The 14406-nt window shown below is 32.2% G+C and overlaps 1 protein-coding gene across 1 annotated transcript in view; it reads right to left on the reverse strand.

The window, feature by feature from the left end:
• The window catches only part of LOC106470394 (TLC domain-containing protein 2-like), a 17429-nt gene extending 11874 nt beyond the window's left edge, over nt 1–5555 (reverse strand). Inside the window, exon 1 of the mRNA XM_013930944.2 lies at nt 5203–5555. Within this exon, the coding sequence (XP_013786398.1) occupies nt 5203–5399 (197 nt within the window). The 5' untranslated portion in view covers nt 5400–5555. The remainder of the gene's footprint in view (nt 1–5202) is intronic.
• Nucleotides 5556–14406: the final 8851 nt, after the last annotated feature.

The raw sequence follows: 14406 nt of genomic DNA on the forward strand, positions 1-14406 counted from the left end.
AACGGACAAACTAAGACACCCGTGACAACTTACAGTTACAACGGACAAACTAAGACACCCGTGACAACTTACAGTTACAACGGACAAACTAAGACACCCGTGACAACTTACAGTTACAACGGACAAACTAAGACACACGTGACAACTTACAGTTACAACGGACAAACTAAGACACACATGACAACTTACAGACGTAGCAGGCATATAAGCTACACATTTTATGGTCTGAGATCGATAAATAACAAACTGTACATGTGCAACTGTAATCCAGTTTATGGAAACTTGTATTATGAAGAAACACGCCTGACAAAATTCACAACTGTTTTTATTTCTCAACATCGTTGGTTTTCAAAAAGTTAAATACTAAGGCTATACAATACTATTAAAAAAAAAAAAACTTGGGTATCACAATCATAGGTTCCTTCTTCCTGTACATATGTCTACCTAAGATAGGTTACTAGCTTATTTTAAGTTCGGGCTTCAAAGAACTAAACCTTTTGTGTCATGGTAGTGTTTAGAACATGCTGAATAACCTTACTCCTAATATACTATATGCATAAAATGTAGGAATACTTACAGTTAAAGCATCTTTCTTCCCTATAAGGCTCTGAAGTATGCGTACACTAACTAAGTAACACAACAGTAATTTAAGGTATTAACATGTGTACATAAAATTATGCATAGCATAAAACTTTTTCATTTGTTTAGGCTGTTAAAGAAATGTACAACAATGATTCATGTAACTTGACAATGATGTAGACATTCTGTGCTAACTACTCAGACAAAAAAAGTTTCCAAAGGCTAATGTGTCCTCTGCGAGCTATCAATCCAGCATTACAGTAGAAGAATGACAGATCTAAACACATCTCTGCCTGTGATGTTCAATACAGAAGAATCATTATTTCAGTCTCCTGTTGAAATTGTACAATTTAGTTTTTAACATTAAAACTTTTAGACTTGTATGATTTTAGAAAAAAATATGAAATAATCACAAAGTTGTTTCTTCTTCAGTGAAAAAAAGATCTTCACTCCAGATGGAGTATACTGTCACAATGATGATGTATATGATACATAAAGACTGGTAGTTCACATATCCACCGAGACACATTTTATTGGTCACAAATACTTTAATTTTATATACAAAATATATTTTAAACAACCATTCACCTCTCTAATCATGGTCTTTAATTTCAGACTAGCTCCCAACTGGCAAGTATCAAAACTTAAAACATCCCATAATAATACTAATATAAGTACAAATGTATACATACTGAAAGTGTTTTCTCAACTTTTTTTTGGAATGCAGCTGTAGTCTGTATATTATTTCTCCACCAATTAAACAAGCTCTTATACATGACACAAATCATCTGGCCTACCTTGGTACCACATTTAAACCCCCAACAACCAATCCAGACAAGGAAGAAAACACACAGGGAGAGAGAGTGATGCTGAAGAGGTACTTAGAATGCATTTTATTTAAAAAATGCAATAGTTACATACACACACACACACACACACACACACACACATATATATATATATATATATATATATATATACACTCTTCTCTCTCATCACCAATGCTAGAAACTCCAAACTACATTGAAGGAATAATCAGAACAAAAATAATGCCATGCTAACCTAGAAAAAAAGTTTCTAAATGTCCAAGTGTTCTCTGCAGAAACTAGTAGGCACATCAAACAAACTAATCAACACAAATCCACATGCTCTCAACACAGTTGAAACAACAGTCAGCCACAGGAGAAGGAAAAAGGTAGTCAAAACCTCTTTATACGTACTATTTATTCTACAATCAGGACTCTGCAATAGTTTCCCCAAGTGCTACCTGAAAATGGAATACACCCACAGTCAGTATGGATCCACCAAATTTTCCACCCTATAACTAATGATATGCACAGGGAGAGGGGCATATATTGTACCACCCTATAACTAATGATATGCACAGGGAGAGGGGCATATATTGTACTGCATAGGATCCACACGAACCATGATTATTTGAACATCTGGAATTAAAAGCAACAGACTTATTGTAGAAGAATCTCTATAGAGTACAAGAATCTTGTAGCAGCAATGATAAACTAATTCTAAATAGCACAGAAAAATACAGAGCTCCAATCAATGGAAAACAGAAAAGAGGCACAGGAGAAGTGAAGAGAAAAATAATGTCTTATTAAACAACCAACATGTCAACAAAATATACTTTAGAAACTAACACACTTCATCCAAGAACCATAATCACTCAATAATTCAAATAGCCTCACATAGTTTTCTGATCAGTCTAGAGATAGGCAAGAGTGAGGAAGCATTTATAATTTACACAAGGATTGTATTCTATGTTCATAAATTTTCAAAATATGGGTACTTAAACTAGGTCATTTATGTTTAGTTTAATAGTGGTATTTGAACATTTGTATTATAAATTATCTGTAAAATTACATCCTGAAGGGTGACCTTTGAAGTCACAAAACCAGTATAAGAAATTAATAAAGAAAAAATCAAAGCTGTTCACATTCAGAAATGTTAAATTCTTCATCAATCAGCATTTATAAAACAATGGAATAAAACTTCACAACTCATCAAGATCTCTCCTTGAGAAATAGTTAAGAATAAGTCCATATCTTGGTAGTGTCTTCTCCTACAACTGCTTATATAAGACACAAGTTTTCATTGTTAGAATCACGTCTTTATTATGTAACCAAAGTTTATCAGTGTTATATAATGTATATGTACATTTAAGATAACAATGTGACACCGAAATGTTATTTATTTTATCTCAGAATTACTATCAGTGCTCATGCCTATAACAGAAAATATTAGTGGGTAAAAGCGGTGAGAGTGGGTTAAATGATAATGAAACCAAAGAGCACAAATTTTAGTCATGATCACACCATTACTCAGACGCTATTTCTACACACTAGCCTAGATACCTTACTGTGCACGTACTAGAAAAGTCAGATTTTGCACAATTCTGACCTAGTTTTCTAGAGGATTTAACAAAATACTGAAACAAAAATGTAAATAAAAGATGCCCATAAATATTTACAGTAAGTAAAGAGTACCAAATCCAATGAATCCACTGATTTTACATAAAGAAACAATGGAATTTTGACTTGGTTCTCATATAAGTTTAAATTAAGCTAAATATTCAAATCAACACAAAATCAGTTATATTTTGATAAATGGTTTACTAATAAAACATTTGATTTTAAAAAGAATATGGACATTTACTGATAAATAGTGAATCAAATACATCACGAACAGTAAAGAAAAAAAAATATTAAAAATATATAATTTACTATGTTGAACAACTACACTAGTTTTCTCTTTAATAATCTAATGATTATGATGTTCTAATCAGTTTTGAACTTCAGTTTTATTACCATTTAACAGAGCTCGTAATAGTAAATTACCTTAAATTCAAGAAATGAGCTTTCAACCTAGTACGGATCTGTTGACTACTTTGTCATGTGTTTTAGTCAATTTTGTTTTCATCACACTATTTATTTCAACAACCAATTTAAATCAAACTTCTGTGGTTTCTTACACAGTTACAATATATCTAATCAAAAACACCTCAGGCCAAAAATGGATTGAGCATGTGACTTAAAGGAATGTAATCAAAACTGTTGACCAAACTGGTAGCTACACTTATAGCATTGATAAGAATTTTACAGCAAATATTCATCCATTAGTAAGCCAGGCCACATTTTTTTCCCACCTTGGGGCACACTCAATCCATTTGTGGCCACACCTAAGGTGTTTTTCATTAGATATCATGACTTTTTGTCAATACACACCAACAAATCACAGCAAGTAAGAATGTGACACTCTATAATATTAGCTTTAGGATCACCACCCCTTTTATTTGAAACATACCTATACTTTACAGAACCAACCACATTCTTTAAAATACTTGGTGATAATTTTTCTTCTCTTAAACAATGTTAATAACTTCCTTTACATATAATAACGCCATGGAATCTAGATTAACAGTTACTTGTCATCACCAGCATGCAGTCAGTATAGCGCATCAAGCATCATTATTTACACTAATGGTTATGCTAATATCACGTGATGCTAAACGCTCTCTAAATTCTAATTAGGAAAATTTTATAAAATTTAGCAAATTTGTACTTAAAAGTTGACAATAAATAGTAACCGTCCACCCGTACGATTCTTTTGAAAACTTGAGCTACACACTGATAATCTAGTTTGCTTGGCCTAACCAATATTTGTGTATCTGCACGTCATTTCACCCTATAGTTTAACTTCTCTAATTGCTTCTAAATCAGCAATCTTTAATCCGAATGACGAAAAATTAAAAATAGTCCATTTTTACCTTTGGGTGAAGTTGTAGTAAAAATTTCAGACCGGTATCTCACGTGACTTTGAGTAGGCGTGCGCAAAATTTTTCGTCAAATTTGATCGGCTTTTGTTGAATAAATTTCTTCATGTCTCTGATATTTAAACCAAATTTGACACACAAATGTAGATTTTAAAAATATATCTGTGTACCAAATTTTAAAAAATCCATAAAAGTTAAGTATGTTTTTTCTATCAAATAAAGTATACGTACTTTCGGCGCGAAGTAAAAAATTAGGAAAACATTCAATCAAAATTCGAGATTTTATATCTCGTGTATTTCTTAATGGATTGCTTTGAAATTCTATATGTAAAGTAAGGGTTCTGTAGAGCACATCTACTGAAAATATAAGATAGTTTGGATTACCACAGTCCGAACTACTGAAAATAGAAAATCGCAAAACTACCACTCCTGTATCCTGCAGGTTGTTTTGGCAGCACGATACGCTACAGCGTGTCTTGAGGCTGCATATCCAAATGAAGTCATTGCAAGAATGTAAGGTAGAAACTGAAATACTACATTAGGTTATTATTATTAGTATTAGTTTGCAATAAAATAACATAACAGTTAAGTATGATATTCCTACATTGTGGAATATCAATGTAACAACATAAAAGTACGTGAAATATACACTGAATGGAACTTGGAAGAAAGATGTAATGTATCATGTAATATTCTAAATTTCTAAGGCTAAAAGTAAAACAGGAAAAGTAAAATTAAGAGAACTAAGAGTGAATTTTCATGCTTTGTAAATTACATTTACAGTCTACAAAACGAATGTTTTTCTTTATAATTCTTTACTGACAAAACATTCTTACCACAATATGGAAGCAAGTCCTGTTATAGCGGAATGTATTAACGAAACAGTAATGTTCCTCCACCTCCATTGAAGTAACGGTGACCTCCTAACTACTGAGGGTGTGACTATCAACTTGTTAAGAGAATAAAACAGTCCGACAGATATGCACGAGACAACTGGCCCAAAGTACCATAAGACAAGTAATGAATATCCCATTTTTTGACACTAACAGTAACACTTCTCCTAAATTTTCAGTTTGTCCAAACATGAAATTCACCTAAAATAACGAAATTTCATTTGTTACACAACTGACATACGATATCTTACAATTCAATACACCCTATACTAACACCTTACATAACAGCTCCCACACACACAACTCTCAAGGCTTTTATTCGTTTTTTGTGATAGGTAAACAATATAGCGCCATCTAAACAGCTAAATTATAATGACATGGAATACAAGATAAGATGTTCCCTTTTTTTATTGTAAAATGTTTTCCATTTCTAAGTAAAAATGCTGGTAATCAACTGGAAAAAAATCCTAGTATAAAGATATTCGCTAAGATAAAATTGTATCAAAACTTAGCACATTTTATATGGTGACAAATATTCTGTTCAAATGATGTTTCGTGGCAGAGGGAAGCAGGAGCGAAACGACATCACAAGTCCGTTACTTAACAAATACATGTACTAAAAATTATAAAAGAAAATCATACGGAGTTTTCGTGATTTTTTTATATTTAATCTCTGACTCTTTTTCTGTTGCTTAATCATCCAACGTGAAACCATTTCTAAATACTAAATGATGCGATAATTTTAAATAATTGCAGTGCAATAATAGTAAGTTAAACTTCTCTTGAATGTCTTCTCAGAAGCAAAGAACAATTAAGGTTGGCTGGTTGGAAATAAGCATTTTTACTTTTCGCTAAAGTATTATCGGGGACAATTCCTAAATTCTATCATAACACTGTCAAATCTTCTGTTTTAAATTTGTAACATGGGTATGTTAATAATAAAAGTAACAATAATAATACCTCAATTTTTTTTTACTCTCGATTCTGAGCAAGTTTTTAACTCCTCTTCAAAATCAATTTTTATTTATTTGTGTGCAGCCCATCCAGTAGATTTACAACGCTACGAATACCCGTGGTGGGCAGAGCACAGATAGCCCATTGTATAGCTTTGTGCTTTATTACAAAACAAACAAATAAATAAAAACACATTTGTGTGCACTATTGTTGAAAATATGTTATTATAAATATTTCTCCATTCTTATACTTCCATTGTATCTCACTTTTGACTTAAGGACAGGTAAATACTGTTATCTGGTTAAACATGTTACTCACGTGTATTTTTGTTTTACAATATAATTTTTTATTGCGTATCCGTTATCCCGAAGACGACTCCAAGATTATTTTATTATTATTATTATTACCAAATCTTATTTTACTGTTTTCTTTTATTGTTATTAAAAATCGCTCTTATTTTATTAAAACATTTATAATTTTTAGTGTCGGGCTATCGTACGTAAGAACCGTGGTACCTATTCTGTAAAACATTGAGAAGTTTAAGTTCGTAGTGACTTATAAGCATAATGAAATAGTTTTATTTGGGGGGAACATACTACATGTTAAGATAGAACATTGGTAGAAGACAGATTATGGGCAATGCTCTGTACACGTATGTTTCCCTAGAATGAAACCACTTCAAGTTTCACAGTGGTAAGCCTTTTGGTGCACTAACAGTCACTTGATTTGCTCCCAAAATGTGTGCAACCAAGATACTTATCACAAGGAAAGTTTACAGATTTGTGTGATTTTTTTTTTTCAGTTATGAAATTTTGCACATTGTCAAAATTAATCGCACTTTATCTGAACGTTTTTTGTATTCTAATATGGTGTATTTCGTCGCACATACAATTGGTTAATGGCGAATTCAAGGCCATTCCATAATATAATGACACAATGGATAGACTAAAAGATGGAGGAAGGAAGAAACTTTTTTCAACACAAATACACATCAGCGATGGAGGACAAGTGTTATTATATCCAAAAACTATCCCACTATTATTAATTAGTTCATTAATCTCCCGCCAATTGTTTCCTTCCTTCAGTCTTTCGTTCGTTATTAAGCACGAGTTAAACAATGGGTTATCCGTGCTCTTCTCACACAGGGGAGGGGCTTATTATTCAAGATCTTCTCTCGTATTTATATATATATGTTTAAGATATTCAGTGACATAACACATCCTTGATGAAGCCCCTTCCAATCTTAAATCAATTTATAATCCCAATGCCTGTTACCTTTAGTGTAATTCGTTAATGATGTTAATAATATGCCTTGGATATCCTACCCCATCCCGTTTCCCACATATTCTTCTGTTGAATGCAGTAGAATAGTCCCACTGCGAGTCACATTTACAATGCAAAAATTCAGAATTTGATTGCCTGTTATGGTAGAGCAGATATAACACATTGTGTCGCTTTGTGCTAAAAACACAAACACTGCCGAATGCTTTGGTGTAATTTATGAAACACGAGTATAATTAATTTCTATATTCTTTACATTTTTTTATGCTCAGGCTCAAAATTTGAATCCTGGTTCTTTTCTTGAAATCTGCCTGCTCTTCTGGTATTTTCCTTCATTTTACTCGTGATTCTATTCATCTACATTTTTAATAAGGTTTTACTTACATGCAACATTAAGCTAAAAGTTTTGCAAATTTTTCAAGTTCCCCCTTTTTTGGTGTAGGCACAAAGGCTGCTCGCCTCAAAGCTTCACACCATAAGTTTGTTTCCCATATCCTATTTACATGTTTGTGCATTATGTGAATTCCAATCAATCCAGGCCTTTTCACTAAATCTGCTATTTCATCAGTGATTGGTGCTTTCCTATTTTGTAGTTGTTTCATCGCCTTTTCTACTTCTTACTGTAATGGTTTTGGCTCTTTCGCTCATTGCTGTAATTCATTTCATCCAGTAACTCTTCCATTTGTTGGCGATTACTACAAGTCCTCAAAATACTCTTTCCATCTTTCTTTAATTTCTTCATCTTCTATTATTTACTCATCTTTATAGTTTATCACATTCAATCTTGGAATAAACTTACACGTTACTGATCTTAGAATTTCATATATTATTTTTTAGCACATTCAAGTAATATGATCATCATCTTTTAGAATAATTCTGTACGTACGGTTGTTGTTTTTCTTCATATTTGCTTTAGATTCTTCCCTTTTTTAAACAATTTTTAAAGTTTCCACCAATTTCCTTGGAATACAAATTACATTTTTTTTCTCAATAAATTCTCTTGCTGTGCTTTTAACTATTATCTTTTCCTGTAATTCATTTGGTGTCATTTCCATCACTGCTGTAAACCTATTTCTGAGAGCTACACCATATTCAGCAGTGACAGTGTATAATTTTAATCTCATTGGTGATATTTCTTATTTGAATTTGTAACTTGATCTTAACTTTACATACAATAGTTTATGACCACAAGGAAAGTTTTTGTTATAACAACACATATCCTCCATCACTACTGGGAAATGATGTAATCGGGTTTCTCTCCACATCTATTCTGCATTTTCATCCTGATTGTCATAAGCTTGATGTTTATTGAATTGTATCCTAACAATGAAACTGACATTTCTTTAGAGATATTTTAACACTTCCAGAATATATGACGATATAGTTACTATCAGGAGGTATTCATATGATAATGGTAGGAATTTAATGAATACAAGTTTAATGTTCTTCATATTATATCTAACAAAACCAAAACATTAAAAAACACTTGTGCTAATATTAAATGAAATTGCGGACTATTTCAAGCATGTTTTTCTAAGTGAAAAATATGATAAAGAGTGTATTAATAAAAACCAGCTCAGTCAAACCTTTTTTTAAAGCTTCCTTGAATCATATTGTTGACAGATAAATTAATTTAAAATTACAGAATTCAGACATTATGGTGTGTTATTTGATGGATTTTGTTACCGAATTTTGGACTTTTTTGTTTTTTAAGTTAAAATTTCAAACAGTTCAGGAAACTCAAGTAATAAAAATGGCTTAGAGGCCTTAAGCTCTCCGAGAATGAGAGAAGAAACAAGAACAAGATCATAAACATCTGCCAATTGTTCAACTTATTATAGCTCATGTGTGATTGAGAATATAATTTGTAAGACTTAAATTGAATTCACATTTATGACATAAATACTGCCAGAAATAAAAGAAAAAATATCCATTTACCAATATTCAAGAAGCAGATCAAGCTAGTCACAAAAATCCTTCATTTTCCCCTCTATTGCTAATCTCTACTTGCCATCATATTTGGTCCAACTTAAAAACTCTCCGAGTGTAAAAAACTAGTTGAGTTAATGTCTTCATTATTAAGAAAGTTTTGAATATTATAAAAATCTAAGACTTGCTGAAATGTGGTAAAACAAAAGACGATTCAATACTTTACGAGTGTTTCCCAACCTAGGTGGTACTGCCCCTAGTGGGCATTTTTAAAATTCGGGAGGTAATAAACTTTGATGGAACAGCAAGTAAGAAGACAGAAAAGATTTGGGGGTTTCAAAGTTATATTTGTTAAAATTAAACCGTGAGAATCAAGTATTATTGATAATTGATTATTATTGCCTTACGATTTTCATTTTAGTAAAATAATTTAATGGTCTAAAAATTCATTAGAAGAAGGCATGAGCACTCATTGTTTGCTGAAGAATGCTCTGCGGCAAGAAAGGTTGGGAAATTGCTTTACGACAAATAAACAGATTCTTGGTCGGTTGGGATTCTGTTGTTTCACATAAAACTTTTGTTTGAAAAAAACTTCAATATAAAAGAAAGACAACAAAATTTGTTTTTATTACGTGAATATTCACATTACATATCTAGTATAGAAAAGCTCCTTATAACTATAAGGGCCATTTTCTACAAGCATTATTCTAAAATAGATTAAAATCACACACATACGAGTTATTTGTACAGAATCCCATAAAATTATGGGCGTATCATATAGATATTTTGTAGTTAACAAAGTTCTGAATGTGTGACAGAAATGGTAGAAAAATCACTAAGTTTGTCTGTAAAGTTTACAAATAGAAATAAGTTACTTAACTAACGATCTTCATAATAAAACTCATGAGACTTTTTTGTTTGTTTTTTACAAAAGTCCAATACTTGTACTTTAAGTTTTCAGGAAACACTAAATCATCAAATCATTCCTCTATCCTAGGCTGAGGTACACATCAATATCCATTCCAACTATTCCAGATTCCTTACATACAATTTTCTCTCTTAACATATATGCAACACAATTTTTACAAGTATAAACTCTAACTACCAATTTGTAATCCGATTCAAAACAAGAAATACAAGGTTTATTTTCATAACTTATCCACTTAATACAAAGATGTTAGACAAAAGAATAAATACATAGTTAACAACTATCTGGATTTAACGAAGCTTGTATACAATTGCTCACCAGAAGCAATCAGTTATATTTTATTCATTCATCAAACCATTCTGCTCTATTCATCAAGCAATCAGTTATATTTTATTCATTCATCAAACCATTCTGCTCTATTCATCCAGCAAGCAGTAATATTTTATTCCTCAGGTAAATAAGTTAGATTCTACACACAAATCAATTAGTTATAATCTATTCACTTATCAATCACTTATATTCTACTCCTCGAATAATCAATTCTATTCTATCCCTTCAGAAACACAAGCAATGTGTAACAGAAATAAAAAATTGCAGTTATTCAGGGCATTTCTATATCAATAATTGTAAAGATAATAAACTTTTCACAGCCATTTGTAAAAGCCCATTTTTTTCAATTGAAAACTAAATACTAAGTCTTTTAATTTTACATTTCTTTCTTAACTTTTTTCATAAGCCAAAGGTTCTTGATGAATACTAATTTTTCATTTATTGACATTTTTCAGGCACAAATTGAAACCACTATAAATGCTAAGTCACTTATCTTTATCACACTAAACAGAACACAATAAATAAATAAAAATAGTTTGGCACAAAGAACCAGAACCATATGACACTGTCCATTATTGTAGCCACCCATATAATTTATAATTATTAATTAGTGAAGATAAAAATTGGTTAAAAATTCAATGATATTTCAGAAATAATGCATGCACACTGAATGTATGATTTCAGTAATAACTATCATATGTACACATTTATTAGAGTTACCTCTGTATACAAAAAAAAAACTGCCTGAAATGGATAGATGAACAAAAACTACAAGTTGTTATATTAGGAAAACATACAGAGGGAGTTAGAGAGCATATCAATGACATTTGATTGATGGCCCCTTATATCATTACATTTGATTTCCCAAAAATGAGAATAAGGAGAACTTGTGTTACAATTTACGAAAGATCAATAATATATTTTCATCTGACAGAAATGTTGAGTTTGTCCAAAAAAAAAAACAACCCAAAGTTATTTTCTAATTTATGCTAATGCAAACCAGTTTATAGTTTATGATAAATAATAACTGATGGGGTAACTTGAGAATAATGCAGTTTAAAAGTACTGTAGAAATGACCTATGAGTAACAAAAAAAGGAAATAATACAAACTGTATAAGAGTTAATTCGATTTTGTATAAAACAGATATTACCCCTATGAGTAACAAAAAAAGGAAATAATACAAACTGTATAAGAGTTAATTCGATTTTGTATAAAACAGATATTACCCCTATGAGTAACAAAAAAAGGAAATAATACAAACTGTATAAGAGTTAATTCGATTTTGTATAAAACAGATATTACCTGGAGAGGTGTATTATATCCTTTTTAAATTCATAAAAATTGTTTTATCTCCATATCACAAATGAGTAAGAAAGATAAAAATAGTAAATTTACATTTTTTGGCCTGAATTTATGTATATAAATACGGTTTTGTGATTCATCTGTCTGGTGTCAAAAATTTTTGAGGAACCAGCTGGTCGAAAAAAACCTGGTAGGATGAGTCTCTACCCAAAAATTATCAAGTTTAAATACATAAGAAATTGGGTGAATGTTTTGAGTTTGGCAGCCATTTTCAAATTTTTCTACGTGAAGCCAAAACCAAATGAAAGTGACACTTAACGCCTAAATTTGGATTGCTATCTTTGCTGGTCAGTTGTACTGAGCAGACTTGTATGGTGAATGAAACAGAAGCTCTCCATGAAGTGAGCTAAATAAATGTAACAAAATGCACAGGTACATGTGCTATTAACAAATATTTATAAAACAATTCCAATACATAAATAACATACATATAATCTGAGTCTCTTCATAACAAAAATAACTACAAGCATTACACCTATAGGTGCTACAAGCAAAGTACAGGGTGTCCCAGAAGTCTGGACCCATAGGAAAAATAGACATTATATTCCTGAAGATAAACAAACACATTTCTAATGTCAGTTGTACATATTTCCAGAAAGAAAATATCCTGATGGCACTGTTTACCAAGAATTGATAAGTGTATGGCTGTTAATGACGTGCAATTTGAATAAATAAATAAATAAATCCAGAATAAATTGTGTATTTATCCCTATGGGTCCAAACTTGTGGGACACCCTGTAGAAACAAAATAAGTGTTAAGATATGTTTCTACATACGTGTGACTGATAGCATATTTATCTTAGAATAAGCCATAATTTACTCCTGATGTCAGTATTTTTTCAATTAGAACTTTAGATCTGAAGTTCATGATAAAAGTAGTTATAGCTATATAACTCTGAGATTCAGATATCACCAAAAAAAAAGTGAACTGTAACTTCAAATTAGTTTAAAACAAAATCGTACCTAATGTAAATGATTGGTTATTATAAACATGTAAATTGTTCATTGATCGAGGTACATGGTTACAGTGTACTACTAAAATACCATTCCTTTCTAGGTTAATGGGAGTATGAATTGGCCAAATCTGGCAGTTAAAAACACAGGAACAGATACACGATGATAATAAATTAAAAGTTATAACTATTATGGAGCCAGCTATATATCTCAAGTTAAAAATGAATTACATTTATTATGTGCCTTGTTTTTTCTAAACCTAACCATTTACTCATACAAGAGCCAATACTTGTCCTTCCAAATCAAATAACTTGTTGCAAAGACCTGTGATAATGGACGTTCTTTAAACTAATTCTCATATGGATTATTGACAATGATGAATTATTCACAAAAGTTAACATTTTCCTAAACTGAAAATGTATTTCCAAGAGATACCTCCTCTCACAAAAGAGGAAGAGGGGGGGGGGGGATGTGAGAAGAGCTAAATATCTATTGGAAATACATTTTCAGTTTAGGAAACTGTTAACTTCTGATACAATATCTTATCTCCACTCTCAAAACAGCTAGAATCCCACACAGAACTGGTGGAGAGCCAATGAAAAATGGTCCCCCTTTAGGAAGTGCCAAAAAGAAAGACCATGAGGTGTGGAACCAAAAAAGAAAATATCACATCTCAGTGGGAGACTGCACCACATCTGATCTGCATACAATCTTCGCTCTTTTATAACTGTGTCACAAACATCAAAGTTGGAAAAACATGAAAAAAAATCCCAGACTATGTATTACCGATTATTGGTACCTGTGGGTGTCGAGTGGCTATGGCACAACAGACCATAGTGGTAGTTCAACCTCATCCAACACCTGGTGGAATCTGTAATAGTACATCAGTTCCACAGTAAGCAGAGGATCACCCACCTCAAAACAGAAATTTGTAGGAAAGACGAGCTTCCGTATCAAACTCCGTCCCCACTTGGCATTTCCAACCCAACCAACACCTGATCCACCACAAACCGACATCAAGTGGATGATAGTAAGGAGGAAAGCAACAGTGGGATGACATCTCTGGTCCAAAACCTGATGGTAGAGGGTATGGTTTTTCCAGACTGCGGTAGGAGGAGGATACCCAACCAAACACAAGTGGGAATACACGCTGCATCCAGCTACAATCAACAACAAGCAGATAGTAGGATGAGGGACTGCAAAACTGGAGTGCATCTCCAGTCCAAAACCTGGCAGCATTAGTCATTTTTCATCCAATCTACAGTAGAAGGAGGGATACCAGCCAAAACACAGGGGAGGACTTACTTAGTTGGACCATCTCCAGGCAACACCTCGACCCCCCCCCCCAAGAACCATATACAAAAAGGTTAGGAGGTGGGAGGTAGTGTCTCACGCCGTAGGAACGGG

Source organism: Limulus polyphemus, unplaced genomic scaffold, assembly GCF_000517525.1.
Source record: "Limulus polyphemus unplaced genomic scaffold, Limulus_polyphemus-2.1.2 Scaffold3981, whole genome shotgun sequence".
Taxonomy (NCBI): Eukaryota; Metazoa; Arthropoda; class Merostomata; order Xiphosura; family Limulidae; genus Limulus; species Limulus polyphemus.